The sequence below is a fragment of the Eschrichtius robustus genome, chromosome 2, assembly GCF_028021215.1.
Source record: "Eschrichtius robustus isolate mEscRob2 chromosome 2, mEscRob2.pri, whole genome shotgun sequence".
Classification (NCBI taxonomy): domain Eukaryota; kingdom Metazoa; phylum Chordata; class Mammalia; order Artiodactyla; family Eschrichtiidae; genus Eschrichtius; species Eschrichtius robustus.
The window spans coordinates 63770300-63792444 of NC_090825.1; the positions used below are offsets into that span (position 1 = coordinate 63770300).

The window sequence follows — 22145 nt, forward strand, 5'->3', positions numbered from 1 at the left end:
TTTAAGAAGCTGACATTTCATTTTGTGCCTCACTGAGCTAGCTTTCCGTGGCACATAGTTATAATAGTTCTTTACATGTTCTTTTTTTTTTTTAAGTTGTATCATGAATTGATGAAAATAATTAATCAGAAACAAAATTAGAGAACCACATTGAGACCCTGCCTTTTCTCCTTGGTTAGGCATTAATCCCCAAGAGGGGACTCTTTTAAGAAGTGGTTTTAGAGAAGTGTATTTCCTCTTGTGAGTAGCATCGTTTGTGAAATATTTATTACTACTGTTAATATGTTTGCATGAACTTGAGATGAAAATACTACATTTGCCTAAGATAGTAGAAGAGGGACTAGTAGCTGGTGACGGTATGAAGGAACTCTGTGGTAAGAATGGAAGGAAATTTTAACATTATTTTGACATGATGTGTGAATGAATATTAATTTTAATTATTATTCTAATTAAAAAAGAAAACTATTTATTATCCATGGACACTATCAAAGGATCCTGAAGGCACAGTCATGGGTTTCTTTACCTCTAATACCATCCTTTTTCTTTTCTATGTTACCAGAAGCTATAATTGAATTTTGGGTATTATTGATTTTAGGGAATGTTTCCTCATTTTGCAGGCATTCTTTATCTATTTTTGTCCTGTGCTACAGCTAATGAATGGTAATATGCTTTGTGAAGAGAAATTACTAGAAATCACGTTAGTCTGTCTAGAACAATCACTTAAATGTCTCACTAAATGCGTTTTGTCAGAAGAGAACTATGATAAATATGTTTGCAAAGAAGTCTAGATGACATACTTTAAAAGCAATAAGCAAGGCATAAATCAGTGCCAGCGTCTTTTGAACATTTCAATGATGTAAATTGAATGAATAAGTAAGATGGTTTGGGGGAAGTTTCATTGTTATTTTTTATCTGTTGTTTAGCTATCAGAGCCTTGACAGGAATAGTTTAGAATATCAAGTCAGATTTCTAATGTGAAAGGCTCACTTATAATTCAATAACTTGCCAAATTAAAGGTGATTGTGACAGCATGTTACAGCAGTGAGGGTGCAAACAAAGATCAGGATACACTCTGTCATCACCTGCCTATCACTTGACCTTTTCTTCTTAAAGTTCCCATCATAGTGATAGCATCGATGGCAGTAATCACCACCACCATGGAACAACTCCTAACATTGAGTACTAATGACATAGGTACTCTGCTAAGCACTATCTGATCCTCTCAACAGTACCTCTAAGGTAGATATTATTATTATCCCTACCTATTTGATAGATGAGGTAAGTTTTTAGTTTAGAGAAAGTCAGTTTTATTGGCCCAAAGTCACATAGCTAGCAAGTAAGTGGCAGAGTTGAAGCCTTGGTCTGGATTCTCTGACTGGGGACCCATAGCATCCCCCATTGTGTTCTACAGCTTCTTGAGGAAGAAGCAGAGATTATATGCAAGCCCAAAAGAGGAGTACATGATATTTCTTCCCATCCAGGGTCACTGTGAATCTATAGTTAGATCGTGAAGAACTCTTCTTTGACTGCCTCCTGAGTTAATACATTGCTATTCTTTGTAATGATTTTTTTTTCACTGAAATACTTTAATCATACAAAAAAGTATAAAATTTAAAAAATAATACCACCCTCACCAATATGTCCAACTCCCCGCTTTGTTAGGACTTCCTTTGTTATATTTGCGTCTGATCTTTTTTTTAAAAAGCGAGCATTTTCATTTAGTATAATTTAAAGAAAAAAGCTCTTTACTTATGAAACAGAAATTCTAAACTGTGACTTTGCCATATGGATGTAACTTGAAATGAATTTTAAAAGCTTCCTGAACAAAGTCCTATGAACTTCAAGTATTTTATTTACAACAAAGATCTTTGGAGTCAATAAAGTTCAGTATCATAATTGAAGAATGTTCTCTACTTACAGCTATTTACTTTCAATGTTCATCAGAGAATAATAAATAACTACTTTAATTTTCTGAAGTGATGGCATTACTGATTTCTTAGTAACCTTGATTTCCTACTTATGTTTTTTCTCCTCTTCCAGCACAAAAGCTGTGAGCCGCTTTCACTCTCCTTTTATTGTAGAAAATTACAGACATCTGAATCAGCTCCGGGAGCAGCTAGTCCTTGACTGCAGTGCTGAATGGCTTGATTTTCTAGAGTGAGTTTACAATGAAAAATATAATCTGACTTTTGCTATGAGAAATAGACCGGAAAATCTTTCCATCAGAAAGAAAAGTAGAGATTACTGCTTGTGACCTGCCATAAAATAGTTGAGTACATGGGTTCTCTGATTTTATTTTTAATCCATTGAAATGTAAGCTCATTTTAGTCTTTGGTAAGAGACCAAATATGCTTTATTGTTACTGTACTAACATTTTCTTGCTAAGGATGTTTAGAAGCATCACTTTGAAATTCTACCTTGGACTTTGTTTACTTTTCTTATATAAAGGCTTAACATTTTCAGGGTTGGACAAGTATGGGTTAGTTATTTTGTTTTTATTATCTCCATTTAATTTTTTTCTTATATTTTTACATCCTTTACATTTTCCCCCTAACTTTGTAATTTGAAAAATTTTAAATCTGTGGGAAAGTTGAAATGAAGATCTATATACCCTTCACCTAGGTTTATCAAGTGTTAACATTTTGCTACATTTGTTTTATATCTCTCTCATATACTTTTTTTTTCCTGAAACATTTTAAAGTAAGTTTTAGACATTGTAATACTTCACCCCTAAATACTTAAGCATACATCTTCTAAAAATAAGGACATTTTGCTGTATAATCTTACCACCATTATCATACCTAAGAAAAATTAATATTAATTTAAGAAATATTGAATTGCCTCAATTCCCCCTCCCCCCATATTTAATTTTTTAGTTTTTTTTATTGAAGTAGAGTTGATTTACAATGCTGTGCCAATCTCTGCTGTACAGCAAAGTGACTCAGTTATACACATATAGACATTCTTTTTTCATATTCTTTTCCATTATGGTTTATCACAGGATATTGAATATAGTTCCCTATGCTATACAGTAGAACGTTGTTGTTTATCCATCCTGTATATAATAGTTTACATCTGCTAATCCCACACTCCTAGTCCTTTCGTCCCCCACCCCCCTCCCCCTTAGCAACAAGTCTGTTCTCTATGTCTGAGTCCCCCTCCCCCCATATTTAAAAAAACTTTCACATGTTGCATTTGGTTATTATGTTTCTTTAGTGTATTTGAATCTAGAATAGGCCCCTACGTTTTTGGATTTTTATGATTTTTTTTTTTGAAGAGTCCTTGCCTTTGTCTCAAAGAATGTCTCATTCTGGATTTATTAATAGTCACGTGTTCATATTAATAGGTTTAAGTTGCTGGTGTGCTGGTAAATGGTTAACAGCCAGCTCTCTGGAAGAGTAGTAGTGTGTGTTTGATTTCTGTTGTGTCACTACTCCCACCTGGACTGATTGCAGTCTGCTGCTGGACTGGACTGGGAAGAGATGTGCACAGCTGAGTTTCAAGAGTCCATGGGAGCCAGCTCCAGACCACCACGCATCTAAGCACTTTATATATGTTAGCTCATTATTCCTCACAAGAGCCCTACGAATGAAATATTATTATCATCACCAATTTACAAATGAATAAAGTGAGATGCATAAATGAAAAATAAGTTGCTCACAACAAGGGTAAGGATTGGAGCCCAGATGCAACCCAGGGTGTCTTGTGGTAGGGTGTGTGCCCCTTACCATCAGGCTGTAGAGCCCGCCCATGATGAATCAATCCATGGGCATCAGTCTAAACAGAAATCTCTTAGTCTTTCTCTTTAAAAACTTGAACAGTATTCAGTGAAGTCTTCAGGGAGCTTTATTCCATTTAAATTAACCAATCTGACAAGTGAAAAAAAAGGAACGAAAAAGATAATATGTGAGTTTTTAAAAGGTGGTAAATTGGTACCATCTCTTGTTGCCCAGCAGAGTTTTGAATTATAGGATCAGAAAGAGGTTTTGTTACCGACCAGGGTTTTTGGCCTCCTTAATCAATAGAAATTGATCAGAGGCCAGACAAGAAGTTCAGGCAAGGCTTTAATGGGGCCCCTGCTGCAGCAGGGGGGAATGAGAACAAGCAACAGGTTCCCTTGCTCTCAGGGGGACCAAGCTGGTTCCTTATACGGGGTGAGGGTAGGGACGCGTCCAGGGGTCAGGCCGGAGGGGTGGCTTAGGTGGCTTGCCCACCCCTTACGTGGTGTTGTGAGCTGGGGGCATGCGCAGTGCCCTGCTTTTTGCTCCTGACCCCATGCTTTTGCTTGGGGCTCTTCAGAAGTGACAGTTAGGTTTTTTGGTCTCTTTGTATCTTTTGTCCAGAATTTGCCCCAGCTGGGCATGTGAGCAGCTATTTTTAGTCCCATATAGTTTCTTTGTATTTTGTTGCTCGAGGAGAGGTTTGTCCAGGTGTAAGCATTGCAGCACTGCAACAAAGGGTCCCAGGTCCCAGCCTATCTCAATTCCAGTCTACTTATCCTGAATCTTTTGAGGTTATCTTGTCTCAGAGTCTTGAATTCAGGGATGGAAATTTGGTCTGAAATTCCTTTTTCCAATTTACTTTCAATTACCCATATTAAGGGTTTTTAGGGCCCTTGAGTCTCTCAGTTTTCCTGACTTTTCCCTTAGTAATATCACTGGGAACATGAAAGTTGGACTCACATTTCGCCTTTCAAGCTTTGAGGGCCATGTCCTAGGGTCCTGGGATTTGGTGAGGTTGTTCCTCTTCACTCTCTGCATACCGTACATGATTTTATAGGTCTGGGTTATGTTCGCCCTGTCACGATTCTAGAATAAAGGAAGTTCAGGTCTTCCAGGCTAAAGATTTTGGCAGCATCTGGATTCTTTCTTTTTGTGTCTTTATCTGTTATCAAATTCCTGTTTGTCTTTTTTCTCTTTGAAATGTCTCTTTGATTTGCCCCTTTCTTTCCTGTCCTCTTCTCACACCCCACCGTTCTCACTGTGTCAGCCCTCTGCTGGGCCATTCTACCCCATTAACCCAGGAAAATCCTGCTTTCATTTTACCACACCTTTGCTGTAGTTGGGTGTGAGCTAACATTAAATAAAACATCACAGAAGAATATGATACTCATGATATATTGCTAAGCGAAAAAAGGAGGGAAAGTATCAAAATGTGATGCCAATTCTGTATGTATAAATTCACTTACATGCACAGCATACAAATCTTTGTATTTTAGAAGATTAAATATATGTGCTATTATTATTAATATGCTTATTGGCCATTTGTATATCTTTGGAGAAGTGTGTGTGGTGGGGGGGTGTGTATCGTCTCAAATATTAAGTGATTAATTCTAGATGATGAGGTTACTGGAAATTTAATGCACTTTGCAGATACATGATATCAAAAGTTTCTATAATATACATGTATTATTTTCAAAATGAGAAAAATATATTAAATTTTTTATCTTAAAAAAGAGTATTGGCTGAAATTTAGCTACAGCATTTGCAACTAGAGCCCCAACTTGAGAACAGCATTGATTGTTACGGCATATTGTTTATTGAGGTGCCAGATGGTGTGAATATAATGTCATTTCAGAAATGATTAACCTCATTGAACGTGACACCAGAGGATTGAATACCAGCTATACAAAGTGTTTTTGTCTCTTACTGAGACACTAAGAGTTATCCATTAGTCACATTACTTTTTATCATAGTATCATAAGAAATCAAGGCTGTAAGAAAGTCTGTGAATAGAACCCTCTCTCAAAAAACTGTCTCTTTTGTGTTCTAGAAGATGGCCTGTGGATATTGAATAATCTCAATTACAAATTCTTTAAAAATTGAATTATAATACCTCTCATACAGTCATTTGATTATTTTAGAAATTCATATGCAAATAAAAAATAAAATATTCTCCTTTTTTATTAGCTTCAGATATCATTGAGCAACATTTGATAGTAAACATCTGATGGTAAACTGTCATAACAGCTTTAGAACACAAGTGTCTTAATCTGCTTCCCATGGACCCAGCAATATCTTTTGACCAGAGATTAAATCACAGTGGTTAGGTGAAGTTGTTTGGTGGCTTAGTGATAAAGTTGCACGTTGTTATGACATAAACCCAGTCTATCAGATTGTTATCTGAACTGCCCATTTTTCAGCTTGTCATTTTTCTAAGTATGAATGATCTCTTTGAAATTCAGCAAAGTGTAGCAAATAGACAAAGACCAAGAAGTCAAACAAGGCTTCTTAAGAATTATGAAGTTATGATGGTGATGTTTAAGGTTTATAATGGTTTTAAAATTTTTTTCACATGCCTTATTTATACAATTGACATGAAAAAGAACATTGTCGTCCATATCAAAATAATTACCTTCTCTCTCCTGCCTTTTTTGTTGTTAAACTGAAATGGTACTGACTGAGAGTTATGTTATTCATTTCAATCCCGGAAGTTAGAAGATCATCAGGGACAGTTACCCTCAACCTAAGGCTGTTGGGTAGTAGCAAATTAGGGTTTTAGTAGCCTGGACAGGACTTGAGAAGGATGGAGTGAGAGTAGGAAAAAATAGGCTGCTTTTTTTTTTTTTTTTTAAGTGCCACAGGTACTCTGACACTCAGATCCAGAGAGGCAAGAGCAGAAACTTCAAATGTGGCTGCTCTCTGGCAAAAGAGAGAGTGCCAGGATAGGAAGACCAGATGGGTCAGTAATTAGAATTAGGGGCAGAATCAGCCACAGTCCAAGGGATAGATGAGTGGTCAGATCTGAAATTGAAGCCAGACCAGAAATGACAAGGCCTGATCACAGGGCAACCACTCAGGGGTGTTACATCCGTGCAGCACGTGGCATCTTCAAAACTAAGAGTCATTTTTAAGGTGACAACTTAGTGCTCCTGTCTGATGGCAGGGGCCAGTCTCCTTTGTGTTTGGGATTTTGCACAGACTCTTAATACTGTTAGTGGGATTCATGTTGTTTGTTTTGATTAACTTTAATTCAGGGAGAAATAGGTAAATTGTATTCATTATGCTTCATCTACTCAAAGAAGTTTAAAATATACTGTAATGTAAAAATATATTTTTCAGTTCACAAATTTTTCAATTCACAAAGTTAACACAGAAATAGAACTGGATATTTAACGTGTTGTTTCTAGTATCTGAAAAAGTCATTTACATAGAATAGATTAGTCTAATATTAAAAAATCAGAAATTACAGAGTCTAAAAAATCAATACAGTATTATAGTAATAACTAATCACATAGTAGCTTAATCTGGATGTCGTTTTCAAGCTAGGAAGCACTCTAAAAACCTTTGGATTTAAGAAGCAAACAGACTAAATCTCTTAAGTTTCTGAAACCCACAGTGCAATAGAGAAATATTTTTTAAGAGAAGCATTCAGCATAACAGTCATCACTTTTGGGGGGATCTTCTTTAAAAGGGTATAAGGGACTCCTGTGACAAGAGATAATGGGATAATCTAAGCAAAAAAAAAAAATAAAATAAAGAGAAGGAAACCCCCTGGATACATTCCTATATTTTTTCTTGAATAAGTCTTTCAGTAAACGTCGTTTAAGCTTTTAGATCACCAGCTACTTAATTGGCCAAAGATTTGAGTCAGTGGCAGACCTTTCAAAAAACAAGTCTAAGATTTAATTTCTATATGAATTATTAGTAAGACAACTGAAGGTTACTGAAAAAAAGTACCTTTCTTCTTGCTAGCCTTCAGCGAAACTTATTACAGTGTCAACTCTATGGGCTAGATGTTAGATAAGTAAATCAGATGGATTTGGGCTCTCTACCATCGAGAAGCTTCCAGTCAATGTGAGAGAAAGATAATAAAACTGTTATTCCTAGTTTGGATGATGCACAAAGGGAGGTTGACCCATTTGGGTAGTTGATGACATTATTTAAGCTAAATGAAAATGATCACTACATTAGTGTTCATTAGGTCCGAGTTGAAGTGTCATGGTCAGATGAAATGTGCAATAAGGTATTAATAGTAGACATCTTTGTATAGAAACTATTTTAAATATATATATTTCTTTCCAAGTGAAACAAAAAGAAGCCTCAATAATCGAGTTATTAAACAGAAAAGTAGTTCACTGTAATTTCCACCTTTCTTAACTGCTAGGTATGCTTGCTTATTTTGTTTATGCTCATCTTAGCTAATCACTTAGCTAAAGTGATTACTTATTGTGCAGCTTTTACAGGTCTAAGAAATCAATTTACTCACCTTTTTGTTGTTGTTGTTGTTGTTTCCGTAGGAATTTCAGTGAACATTATCACTCCTTGTGTAAAGCAGTACATCACCTAGCAACTGTTGACTGCATTTTCTCCCTGGCCAAGGTCGCTAAGCAAGGAGATTACTGCAGGTAATGTGTTTTTTTATTTCTCCCCTTTTCCAGTGCTTTAGAACAGATAGAATTATTCAATTAATTTTAGTGTTTTTATTGTAAAGTATTAAAATTACTCAAATATGTTGAACTCTTGGTAAAGCTGAATGTCATACACATATAGCTTGATTTAAAATTAAGAAATTCCTTTCTTGCTGTACCATTGAGTGCAATGAAAGCAGATATTCACTATAACTAGAGGGGAATGTTACATATTTCAATCGTTAGGTTTATGTGGGTGACATTTTTATAAAGGAGCAATCCTTTCATTTGTTCGCGTTCACTGGAACACTTTATGCTATGTTTAACTTTATAATTATAAAAGTCTCATTTAAATATCATCTAAATCAGATATGGGGGAGAGTTAAGGTATGATTCATTTTGAGGCAAATTGCACTCAGTTGCTCTTCCTTAAGTCCAAATCTTAAGTTTCAGCTAAATCTTTGACTCAGTGCTCTACCCTCTAGACCCACTGGGGCACAGGGGTCCTGCTTTCCAGACTGGGGTGGCAGTCCTGTTCCCATAGCTTTGCTTGGCAAAGGTTGGGCCCCTAGGGCTCCAGGCCACCCAGCTCCCACAGTGGCTCTGTGCCTGGGCCCTGCCCATGAGGTAGGTCTCTTTGGTGGCTCCACTTCTGCTGCCGCTCTGTGCCTGCGCTCACTCTGGCAGCTCCCCCAGACCGGAATTTTGCACTGGTGGCCCTCTGTGACTCCTGTGGGCATTGCCCTATCGGGGGCTCTCTGGAGTCTCTTTTATAAGAGTATCAGCCCATTCTTGAGGGCGCTGCCCTTATGACCTAATCACCTCTTAGGGGTATGGTTTTGAATACCAGCCTGGTTTTTTGACAATTGACCTTAAACAAGTTTTGTAACCTGTCTGGTCCTCAGTTTCTGCATTGACAAAATAATACCTGCCTCTTAGAAATGTTGTGCAAATTAAATGTGATAAAGACATTATGAAACTTCTAAGCAGGACCAGGTAGATGATAAACACTTAATAAACAGCATTTGTTACTCACAGATGTTTATTCAAAAATCAGAAAGAATTAAGTATTGTAAAACTTTTTTGTCTTTAATAAAAAATATCTGAGCTTAAGGGTTTTTAGTATGTTTCATACCTATAATAATTTATTTTTTAAAAATCATTTTTCGTTTTCTATCAATTTGCAATCTTGTCTGTCTCTTTGAACATGGTAAGCATAGTTATCTTAAAGTCTGTGTCTGATGATTCGAATATCTGTAGTCCTTGTGGGCCTGTTTCTATTGTCTGTTGTTTCTGTTCATTTTCATTCATGTATCTCCTTGAATGCCTGGTTATTTTGATTATCTTCTAGGCATTGTATTTGAAGAATCATTTGTAGAAATAATTTGATGTTATATTTCTTCTGAAAGAGTCACATCTCAAGACACTAACGTTCTGGCATCACTTAGTCCTTATCAGGGCTTGAGGTGATTCAGCGATTCAAAGGCTCAAAGATTCAAAGGTTCAAAGATTCAGAACCTGCAGTTCTCACTTCATATGCACTCTTACGTCTGATGCGCAGCCTTTTGGTGTCTCAGTCCAGATTCAAGCTGTCCATAGTGCTCAGTGTCAGCCGTTCCCTCAGTAATTGGCAAACAGTCTCCCTGACCCTCTGTTCTACCCCAGATCCTTCCCTGGTAATTCCTTGCTGTCCTGTTAGTTGTCAGGAGCCTTCAAGTAGCTGTTTTCGGTACTTTATCCAGCCTCTTACTTGTCCTCAGTAGGATTGTTCCAAACCACCTCTTCTATCAGTAAGACAGTTTCAGGAAATGTTGCACACTAAAATACTATTCAAATTGGATACTATATATTTTATATTAAGAAAAATCCACCTGAAAAATGTAAATGAAAAATCACACCATAACCTTTAAGTAATATACTCAGTCTCTTTTTCAGAAGCCATAAAATTGAGTGTAAATAGCCATGAAATAGGAAACGTTTATCTAAAATACCTTTTACTTCTACCGCATGCTAACACATATATATGGAATCTAAGAAAAAAAAAAAAAAGGTCATGAAGAACCTAGGGGTAAGACGGGAATAAAGACACAAACCTGCTAGAGAATGGACTTGAGGATAGGCGGAGGGGGAAGGGTAAGCTGTGACAAAGTGAGAGAGTGGCATGGACATATATACACTACCAAACGTAAAATAGATAGCTAGTGGGAAGAAGCCGCATAGCACAGGGAGATCAGCTCGGTGGTTTGTTACCACCTAGAGGGGTGGGATAGGGAGGGTGGGAGGGAGGGAGACGCAAGAGGGAAGAGATATGGGAACATATGTATATGTATAACTGATTCACTTTGTTATAAAGCAGAAACTGACACACCATTGTAAAGCAATTATACTCCAATAAAGATGTTAAAAAAAATAAAAAAATAAAAAAAAATAAATAATACCTTTTAAACTAGTACTTAAATATCTGAAGTTTATACTCTTTTTTCCTTAGACTTCCAACTTGTTTAAAGATTTTAGTGCACCTGAGTTATTGCAGTTAAAATTGATTATTTGGCTTCATAATTACAGTCTCTTCTTTCTAAATGCTATTAGCACATTTTATTCACTAGAGTCTAAATCTTTATGCAAAAGTTCTTACTCTAGGTCTTTCTATCCAATTCGTATTCTGGACATTATACTGTTTTATTAATATGGATTATGTCTTGTTTCCCTGGGGCATTTAAAGGAGAATGATGCAATTTTAAAAATATAAAATAAGTAAATTTGTTCAAGTTCAGTGTTTCATTCTTTTCAGGCAGAATCCAGATTTTCTCAGTTCTTTCTCTTCAGTGCCACAAAATGCCCTCGACATGATTTTCATATCTTTCTTGCTGTAACTGTCCTGTCCTAGTGTATCATCTCAGCTCTCTGAATAATCATTTGCTTCTTACTATACCAGGAAGTGTTTTGTCATTATGTAATTTTGATAGCAACAGAATAAGTCAGTGTAGATTTTGGAGCAGAACAAATCACTCAAATTTTTATTCTAAAGTGAAGACCTTCCTGGGAAATCATATCAATGTCATGAATATATGTTGATTTCACTTGGCAGAGCACTTAGAATTTTATTTTAAAACTGATATCCCTTACAGTTGATTTCATCTTTTTTCTTTTACAGTAGATTCGTAACCCATTTAGGTAAAAATTGTATTTTAAAATTATACCCTAAAATTCAAAAACTGTCCTTTTCTTGTAATTTTAAATGTCCTTTTCCAAAGGATGATTTCGAATTGTTTACTCAGAAGATACTTTAGTGACTTTCTCTGAGACATGTGAGTGTACATTCTTGGGGTTTTGTTAGCCAGATATATTTAAGAAGAATTTAAGTATTTATATAGGAAAGTAGTATTTCTTGGTGTTTTGAGTAAGTTCAGAAATGTGCTTATATGTGAAAGTTCTGAGTCTAAGCACTTGAGGAGGTCATTGATAGGACGTTAAGATGAAAAAGACCAGCAAGTGGCCAAGAAATTGTTGAAAAGACGTTCAACCTTAGGAATCAATGATTGCAAATTAAAGCAATGAGGTCACACTGTTAAAACTTAGAAAGTTTGATAATACCAACTTTAGGTAAGGATATGAAAAGTCACCTTTCATATCCTGCTGGTGGGAGGGTAAATTGATACAGGTATCTCATCTGTTAAAAAATATGCATACCCTATGATTTGGAAATTCTGCTTCAGGAATTTCCTCTGGCTTAGAGAAACACTTGGAAATATGCACGTGCACATATATATATGGGTGTTCATTGGAGCATTGTTTATAACAGTGAAAATCTAGACAGTCTAAATGTTCAACAGTGGAGAACAGCTAACTTATTATTCAGCACCTTCCAAAGAATGCTGAAGTTCTGACAAGAAATGATCCGTAATCTTCAGTATTCCATACCATCAGGGTTTACTGGACCTAATTTCAGCTTTGAGTTCTTTAAAGGTCTTCCAAAGAACAAGGAGACAATTTACCTTTTTTTTTTTTAAAGGAGAATAAAATTTATTCTGTCTTGCATTTACCAGATGGGTCCATTGGACCCTTTTATAAATCTAAGACGCATTTTGGGATCTTTAATGATTTTTATCTTGCTTATGTCTGGAATGCTTTACTATTCCATCATCCTAGGAATGATTTCATCACTGTTTATCAGTTTTTCCCAGTATGCTGTAAAAGTCTAAAATAAGAAGGAAGCTGGAGAATGATGATGCAAAAATGAGATAGAAATCACTGTCACATCATTCTTCATTTTTCTCATTGTATTTTCCGAAGAGTTACATCGTCTTACAAGAAGGTATATAAGAAGACTGGAGATGCCACTCTTGTAGTTTGCTTCCAACTTTGGGTGAACACAGTTGAGAACTCAGAATTTTTCATTTCTCACCCATAATAGCAAAGAGAAAAAAACTGACGGAAGACATTTCATTGTTACTAGGTTATTCAAAACATGAATGTGAAGGGAAAGATAGCAGTGCTCTAGATACTAATGATGGTGGTGAAATTTCTTGTGTAAACAAAATCTCAGATTATGAGCGTGCGGGTAATAATATCCTAGGTGCACTGTCTCCAACTCAAGAATTAGCATGTGAGTAATTTATTTGTGAGGGCAAAATGAAATGTAGTATTCTTATCCAGTTTGTTATTCCAAAGGAAACACACAGCATGCAATACTTAGTGACAAGAATCAGGACCATCCTGTTTTGCTAAAAGGACGTCTGGGAGTATTCTTTTGTGATATTTCTGCCCTAAAATTTTCTTGATACTGTTTGCTGGTGGATAGGTGCTGAAGGCAGGAGATTGAAAGAAAATAGATGATATAAAATAAAAATACTCATTTGATTGATTATTCTAATTGTATTTATAAACATAAGTGCAAAAATGTTTTGCAATTATGAAGCAAAGAAGATGGCTGTCTTCTCTTTAACAAAATTATGAGCTTTAAAAAATTTCAAAAAATTCTTCAAACATTGCATTTTTGTTGCAAGTGGGAAAAGAATCAGAAATAATGATAAGCTAAAACCTATTAGAAATGTATTGAAATCTAGAATTAGTATTTATAAATGAATATGGTCCAGGTGCATGCATGACAGCTTATGAACAGTTATTTACATTCACAGTGTGTTGCCCATTCCAGGTATATATGCCTTCGAAACCAGGAAAATATAGAATAAAAATTTGAGGTTTGCTATATTTGAATTCTTACTAAAATTTGTCATGATTTTTTTTCACTATTCTTTTATTCTCAGTTCTACAAATTACTTGTAAAATAACTTAAAAATATTTAAAAAATAAATGAAAGAGTCCATTGGACCCATATGGTAAATGGTGAAATCTGCCTTTTATATGTATTGAGGAATATTAAGGGGGAAAAAAAGTAGTTGTGGAATTGATATCTTACAGTATGATTCTTTTTTTTTTTTTTAAGAAATCACAAAGCAATACAATGAGTTTATATAAACTTAGATGCAGAGAAGAAGGTTGGAAGGAGTAGACACCAAACTGCTCTCAGTGGTAACCTCTGGGGAGGAGACTGAGAGAAGGACAGTGCTCACAAGAGCTTGGATAGATAAAGCTATAGATAAAAACAGAAAGATAAAACCTTAAAAAACAAAACCAGCAAGGCAAACAAACATTTTTTATATCAAAAAAAGTGAAAGATACTAAAGACCATATAAATATGTTTCAATTAAACAGAATATGAAAATTTTAGGTCATTCTGTCCCCAAGTCCAACACACAATTTTTATTAATATAATAATTAAATCTAGAAATAATTTTGCATGATTTTCTTTATTTTGCTTATTACTAAAAATGTTTTAAGTAGTAATAATCTGAACTGTAATTTTTATTAATGAAAATATTTTAGAGAATAGTAGAAAAATAAAAAATAAAAAGGGTCTTATAAAGGTAGATCTCAGTTACAGAGCCATCATAAGACTCTGCTAAAGTTTGTTCTTCAGAGCACTATAATTATAATAATTGTCTTTCCAATTCTGATTCTACAGTTGAAATTTAACTTTTATACTCAAAGCCTTATTCTGAACATATGTTCTTAAAGTCCATGTTTAAGGTTTTGTTGTGTGTCTGACAGACTGGCCACAAAAATTTTCATGCTCTTAGAGAGTTTTTTAAAGCCTGTTTCCTTGCCTTGTAAATTGAAACATGCTTCTTTTCGCAGACCAACTCTACAAGAAGAAAGGAAAATCATAATAAAAAATGGCCGGCACCCTGTGATTGATGTGCTGCTGGGAGAACAGGACCAGTATGTTCCCAATAGTACAAATTTGTTGGTAAGTACCACATCATGGCCAAAGATAAGTGAAAGATGATAACACTGATCTCAAACTTTTAAATACCAAATAATGTTTTAAAAATTTACACAAGTTTTACCTTAGGCTTTAAATCAACTAATCCTTGGCTATAGTTTTATATTCACCACCAAATATGGAATCAGTGCTATTTCCAATGAAAGATTATCCATAGAGGGAACAATTTAGCAACTAAAGGATTAGCCTTAATTAGTTATCCTTGGTAATCCAGGAAAAATACTTTATATTTATAAATGCTCGCAGATGCTAATGGGGTAGAATCATACCATGGTTTTGCAGATTCCTGTTGGTGTATAGTATAGGCTTTGTCTTGTGCTCTACTGTTTTCAGACATTCTGTGAAAGAATCACAGATGCTTCAGATGATTTCAGTGATAAGAATTTTTGTTATATGGGCTAGAGTTCTCTTATACTACATTAATGATTTAAAATACTTATTCATTTAACACATACTTACTGAGTTCCTATTTAGCCCCAGGTAGTGAAGCAGAGTATTAGGACACAGAGTGGAAAGCAAGACAGAAATATCCCTGCCCTTAGAGATCTGGTGGTCTAGCAGAGAAGATAGTTTATTACAATACAGCCTGGTCAGGCTAGGGTACAGGAGACGAGGTGTCATGGAGCACGTAGCAGGTTGACCTAACCCAATGCAGGGGGAGCATTTGCGAAGTTTCCCAGGGAGGAAATATTGACTGAAGAGAGTGAGTCAGTGCAGGCCAGGGAAATGGAGAGGAGTATTCCAGGTCAGAAACCAGCATGGTAGAGTCTGGGAGTGAGACAGGGTGGGTTCAGGGAACTGAAAGATGTTGAGGAAGGTTGGGACATAGAGTGTAAAGAAAAAAGTGTCAGAAATAAGGAAGAGGCCAATTTGTTTAAAGCCATGTTAAGGAATTTAGATTATTTTTTTTCCTAAAGGATTGAGAATACTAGCAAGAGAATGATTAAAGCTGGGGAAAAAAGTGAACTCCGTGTGTGTGTGTGTGTGTGTGTGTGTGTGTGTTAGTGTGTTACATAGAATTACATTGTCAAAGATAAACAGAGCCGTACATTACCACACACTAATTAAAGTGGTAAGGGTAGTTTTATTCAGTAATATTATTGCATAGGGAAAAGAGTCCAGCTTGAACTGAACTCAACTTCAGTTTGTACAGAGGTGACTGGGTGTCTTAAAGGGAGAATGAGGGAGTAGGGAGGAGTGGTGGGCGTGGGCAGGTTCAAGGAAGTGGGAACAGAAAAATTGAGAAAGGGGATTGGTTAGTGTGAGACCCTTCTGGGTTTATTAACTGGCAACTGTTGCTAATACCCTCCCACAGGGACTGAGAAGGACAGTGAGAGTTATCTCCATGAATGTTTGCATTTCAATGAATGTTTGCATTACACGCAGCTCTAGGTGGTAGAAGATTTACCTCTTAGAGGGGCAGAGAAAGGATTTATAATTGCAAGCTTTCTGAAGTAACTGCTCTAAGAGCAGGTTCGGGGTCTATCTGCCTATCACCGTGTTTTGGCTGGAACAAGTATAAATTCTCTCTCGGCAGTGTTGTGCTTTTGTAGGCAGGCACTTTAAGGGGGACTGGGGTCATCCCAAGAATGCGGCCTTGAGCAGTTAGAAGCTCTGCTGGCTTTTGTTCTGGTCTCTTAGTGGGGAGGGTAAATGAAATCATTTGTGCTGAGAGGGTTGCAGTTGTTATAGGCCAAGGTTGGGGCCTAGTCAAGAAGAGGGCTCAGAGGAGGCTGACTAGAATTTAGTCAAGGAGGGAGTCTTTGTCAATACAGAGGAAAATTATCTGGTGATGACATGAAAGAATTAATATGTAGGGAATAGTTAAGTGAGAGAGATTGTATCAGCGAATGAGATGCCTGACTTCAAGATTTCAAAGGTAGTGTTCTGGGTGAAGGCAAGATCCTAGGTATGGCCATGGAAGGTGAGTAGCGGAAGTGGAGAAGGTCTTCAGAGATGAGGGGATCAGGGAACACCATTTGAGAAAAAGGCAACCATATGCACATTGAAATAATATAAAACAACAGGATTGGTAGTGGAAGGTGAAGGTGGTCCAGGTGTCAGAGATTCCGAGGGATGGAGACTGGTGACCTGGAGGTAGATGTAGATGCCTGTGGTGAAGACACGTAGAGATGGTAAAGCCCTGAGGAAGCAGATATGGGAGAACGTTTGAACCCTGAGATACATGAGACAGGATGTGGCAAAAAGCTCATCCTTGAAATGAGAGGACTGCAGGGAAATAACAGCCAGCTTTCAGTCTAAGTCAACGTGTGAAGGAAATGTTAAGCAACGAAGTTAGAAACATAGACGTATTGGGGAATTTTTCAGAGGACAGTGAGAACATTGAAATGTAGGGGAGCAGTTGGAAATTAGGTCAGAGAAAGGAAGCCCAGAAGAGCAAGGGAGTTGGGAATATCACAGAGTATTCCATCTTGGGCTGTGAGCAAGGGTGACAGAGATGTGAGCCTGGTGAATTCGGTTGACCACAAGGGTGGTGAGTGAAAGGAAATGCTTTGAATTACATCTAGTTTAATGATACATTCTGATATTGCCGACTAAAAAAATGCACAATGTGAGAGTTGTGAGTTAAGTTTTATATGGGACAAAATGAGGACTATAGCCTGGGAGACAGCATTTCAGATAGCTCTGAGAAACTGCTCCAAAGAGGTAGGGGGAAAGGTCAGTGTTACATATGATTTTAGTGAAGGGGGAGCGTGCAGTCAAGCACACGTTTTGGCGGAGGCTTGCTGCTAGTCACGAGGAGCAGATGTCACCATTAATGATTTTAGTGCTTTTCTAGATACGAGGAGGTGCAAGAATTGGGCTCAAAATGTTCTCCTGAAAATATCTAACTATCTGAAGACCTGTTCTGCCAGTTTTTCCCAGAGCACAGAGTGCCTTATTCCTGATCTCCACCCTGAACTCCTTCCAGGGTGTGTTGAAGGTCAGCGGCTGCAGTGGTTTGTGACTTAGTCCTTGTAGAGGCAGATGGCAAGTGGCAATTTTTAGTTGGCAATATCATACAAAGACTTGTAGGAGTACATAACCAGATCCCCAGTCTCTGTAAACATGTTTATTCTCATTAGGGAATTTGTAAGTTACTTAATTTATCAAGCCAAGTTAATAAGTACTTGGAAGTACTTATTACAGGAAGTCTCTGTGAACATAAGAATTTCTTTTTCAGTTTCCATAATACCAGTAGGGTGTAGCTTTTCTTGAGAAAGTAATAGAGTTGTACCATATAGTACCTTGGTTTACTTATAAATCACTTGAAACATCATTTCCTGTTGTTATTCCCATCCCCCAAAACACCAACCAAAACACCAATCAACTATGTTATTCTTGACATTGAATTTGTTTTTTCCTTTTTTATTCTTTTTTCCCCCTCTTTTAAATAATGTATTACACTATTTAAAAAAGCAAGATTTGAGAAACTAAATTAGCCTAATTACAGGAATGTTTCAAAGAAACACTGAACTCTTACTTTTAAATTTTTACAAAATAAGTGGAGTAATTTATTCCAGCAAGCACCTCAGAATATTCCAGAATATTCATTTCTTTTACATATGCTTTTTCTAACTTGAGTAGGAGTTGTTATAGAACTGTTGCTATGGTGAAGTGCATTCTTTTTTGCAGGGTATAAATTTCTATATAGGGATACTGTTGCAAAAGAACTTACTATGTAAAACTCAATTTTAAATATTTTATAGGTGTTAATTATAAAATATACTCTGAAAATAATTTCCTGAAAGTCAAGTGGTATCGTTGCTTTTGATAGTCATGTAATTTTAAGAAATGGTCTTTTGCACATGTAATTATACTTTTCTGAATTTTGTATTATATGAACTCATTGTAATGCTTCTAAACAAGCCAACTTACTGCCCGCTTTTCCTGAACCGGTTTTAAGAATACTCATTTTTTTTCACATCTCACAATCTTGCATTGATTTATGAATTTTTTACTAGCATTGTTTTATGAATATTTTATTCGTACAGATTTTGACACAGTTACTTTGTGTCAATATTGTGCTTGATTTCAGGTTTACAAAGAAGAGACACAATACCTCTCTAATCTGGTGGGAGATAGATCCAATTAAATGAACACCGATGGAGTACTTATAAAGGCTATGAGGGAACTAACAGATTATCCAGTAGAAAAATTGGCAACAGACTTCAACAGGCATTTCAAAGTAGAGGATATCCGAATGGTCAATAAACAAACTAACTTTTTTTTTTTAACCTGCTACGTTGGGTTTTCTGGCAGGAATATAGCAAAGAATCAGATAGAAAGGAACTGTGACTTTGAGGTGCTTGTGGGACATTTGGTGGAGATCCCAATGTGAAGGTGGATATAAAAGCCAGGAGAGAGGGCTGAGCTGGAGTTAGGGATTTAAGAATCATCACGATGCATGTACAGGGAGTTCAGATTCTGGGTCTGTCACTCAGGGAGATTGTATAAAAATGTAAAGAAGGCTGAAGAAAAAGCCCTCTCAGGCGTGACATAGAAGGAGTCATTTCACTGAAAGTGGGTTTAGCTGAAGAGAATTTTTCAAGTTATCTTTTAAATATATCCCTACCTAATTTTTAGCATTCAGTTATTGTTTCATCTGAACATCAAAAAAATAGAAATACAAAAAATTTTAAAAAACAAGGTGCTATTGTATATTCCTTTTCATCCTTTAAGACCTAGCTCTGCCTCCTCTTCTAGGAAACCTTGTTTGACTTCTACAAGCATAATTGAAAGGAATATGCTTTTAAACCCTCCTTTTTTGGTTCCCTTCCCTGACTCATTACATAATCTGAGTATTTGTAGACTTAGCAGCCACTGGATCTGCCCACCTCCAGTTTATTCTCCACTCTGCAGCCACAGGGCTTTTCCTAACCTGTCATATCACTCCCTTATTTGAATTAATGCTTAAAATTCCAGGCGTATAGTTCCCAACGTACTGCGCCACTAAGGGACTTGGCAGATGGTCTTCCCTCTGCCTAGAATGTCATCTTCCCCCACACCGTCCGCACCCACCTCCCACACACCCACCTCCCACCCCACACGCCCTCCAGCTCCTGCTTTTCTTTAAGTCTGGTCCTGGTGTCATATCCCGTACTAAGGCTTCCCTACCAAAGCTGGGATGGGTACCCCTGTCACATACCCACAGCACTCTGTATTTCTCCCCAGTTTAGTCTTTATGCCACTAAATTGTAATTGCCTTTTTTTGGTTTGTGGTTCCCAGTGGATTATAAGCTTGAAGAGAACAGGGACTTTGCTTCTCTGCTTTAGTTATAATCCTACTGTCAATCACGGCTCTCTGGCACATAGCAAGCGTCTAATCAGATTTGTTAAATAAGGATTAACTTGAAGTCTTGAGCAGTCTCCAAGTCTTACTCCAAATCTGTGCTTTTTTCTTCTTCACAAAATGTTATTTTTCAGGATGTTATTTGGAAAGTTCACAACTTACACAGTAATTATACTGTAGAACTAGAAAGGGACATTAGGGATCATTTAGTGTAACCACCTCTTCATACTTGTGAGTAAACCAAGGCCCAGAAAGGGGAGTTGACTGCCAGGGGTTACCCAAGTTGAATAGTCTTGAACTGTTTCCCAAAACATGAAAGTATGCTAAGGCAAGCCAGTGCTTTCCAACCTTTTTCACTTCGCAGCACACTGACAAAATGATGCTAGTGCTGGTACACTGGAATAAAAGGAGAAGGAAGAGTTGCTCAGAGCAAAAAGAGGTTGTCCCGGGGGCTCTGACTGCCCCAGCTCCACCTGCCACTTTGAGGGTCAGCATCTTGGAACACCTGTAACCTGTGAGGCAGAGCAAGACAGTTTGCCAAGACATACTGTTACCAACCAGGGTTCTTAGCCTCCTTAATCAATAGAAATTGATAAGAGGCCAAACAAGAAATTCAGGCAAGGCTTTATTGGGGCCCCTGCCTCAGCAACGAGGAGCGAGAACAAGCAACAGGTTCTCTGGCTCACTCAGGGAGGCCAAGCTGGTTCCTTATATGGGGTGAGGGTAGGGATGCATCCAGGGGATGGGCTGGAGAGTGGCTTAGGTGGTTTGCCCACCCCCTTGGCGGTGCTGTATGCAGGGGGCATGCTCAGTACCCTGCTTTTGCTCCCGGCTCTTCAGAAGTGGCAGTTCGGTTTTTGGTCTCTTTGTATGTTGTTGTCCAAAATCTGCCCCAACTGCACGTGCATGCAGTTGTTCTTAGTCTCATATAGTTTCTTTGTATTTTGTTTCTTGAGGAGACGTTTGTCCAGGTGCAAGCACTGCAGCAAAAGGTCCCAGGTCCCAGCCTGTCTCAGTACTGCTTGGGAAACGCCACCATAACCCACAGCAGTCTCAGGATTGTTTGCTTTTTAAACCAAATGACTTCATAATGGATGGATTTTTTATAGCAGTCCAAGATGGAGTTTTTAGTTCGATCATGGTTTTTTTTTTTTTTAATATAAATTTACCTTTTTGGGAGGGAGAAAGGGAAAAGTGTGGTTGGTGGCTTCTAAGTTTGTAAGAGGGAGGAAAATGAGTCAAATACGCACAGCAGGAAGATTCCCAGGAAGTGCTCAAACCCTGTGGATCTCTGTAACCGCAGGGAAATCCACAGCCCAAGTATTCTAGAGTGGGGCAGGATGGACACTAGAATCCTGGTCACAGTCTCTTACTCTGAGATCAAGAAGGTGCCTTAGAACCTACTACCATGTGGGCACATAGTAGGAGCTCACATATTTGTTACAAGAATGATACTTGAAACTAGTCAAGTTGAGGTAGTGTGGGAGGAGAGCAAAGACCACAAACTTTGCATTTCCTCTCTTCTCCCAGAACAATTATTCCCAGAAATGCTTGTTTTGTCTATATAAATGTTAAAAGAGTGATTACGATAATGTGCATACCCTGTTGACTTTGTACCTAATGACAAAGCAGAACAACAATAATGCATACCATAAAATATGTTTGAGTTGTAAGCTTAATTTAATTCTATGGCTAGATTATCCTCATGATTCTGCTATAAATGTGTTTTCTTTTTAATTGAAGTATAGTTGACTTACAGTATTATATTGATTTCAGGTGTACAATATATTGATTCAGTATTTTTATAGATTATTCTCCATTTAAAGTTGTTACAAAATAATAGCTATATTTCCCTGTGCTGTACAATATAGCCTTGTAGCTTCTTTATTTTACACATAGTAATTTGTATCTCTTAATTCCCTACACCTATCTTGCCATTCCCCTGTTCCCTCTCCCCACTGGTAACCACCAGTTTGTTCTCTATATCTGTGAGTCAATTTCTATTTTGTTATATTCCTTCGTTTGGTTTACTATTTAGATTCCACATGTAAGTGATAACATAAAATATTTGTCTTTCTCTGTCTGACTTATTTCACTAAGTGTAATACTCTCTAGGTTCATCCACATTGTTACAAATGGCAGAATTTCATTCTTTT

The 22145-nt window shown here is 37.0% G+C and overlaps 1 protein-coding gene across 5 annotated transcripts in view; it reads left to right on the top strand.

The window, feature by feature from the left end:
* The window catches only part of MSH3 (mutS homolog 3), a 192717-nt gene that overhangs the window by 117755 nt on the left and 52817 nt on the right, over positions 1-22145 (top strand). For all 5 annotated transcript variants that reach the window (XM_068535584.1, XM_068535586.1, XM_068535585.1 and 2 more), the window contains exons 17-19: positions 2041-2157; positions 8240-8347; positions 14549-14660. In XM_068535584.1, coding sequence (XP_068391685.1) covers positions 2041-2157; positions 8240-8347; positions 14549-14660 — 337 coding nt within the window. The remainder of the gene's footprint in view (positions 1-2040; positions 2158-8239; positions 8348-14548; positions 14661-22145) is intronic.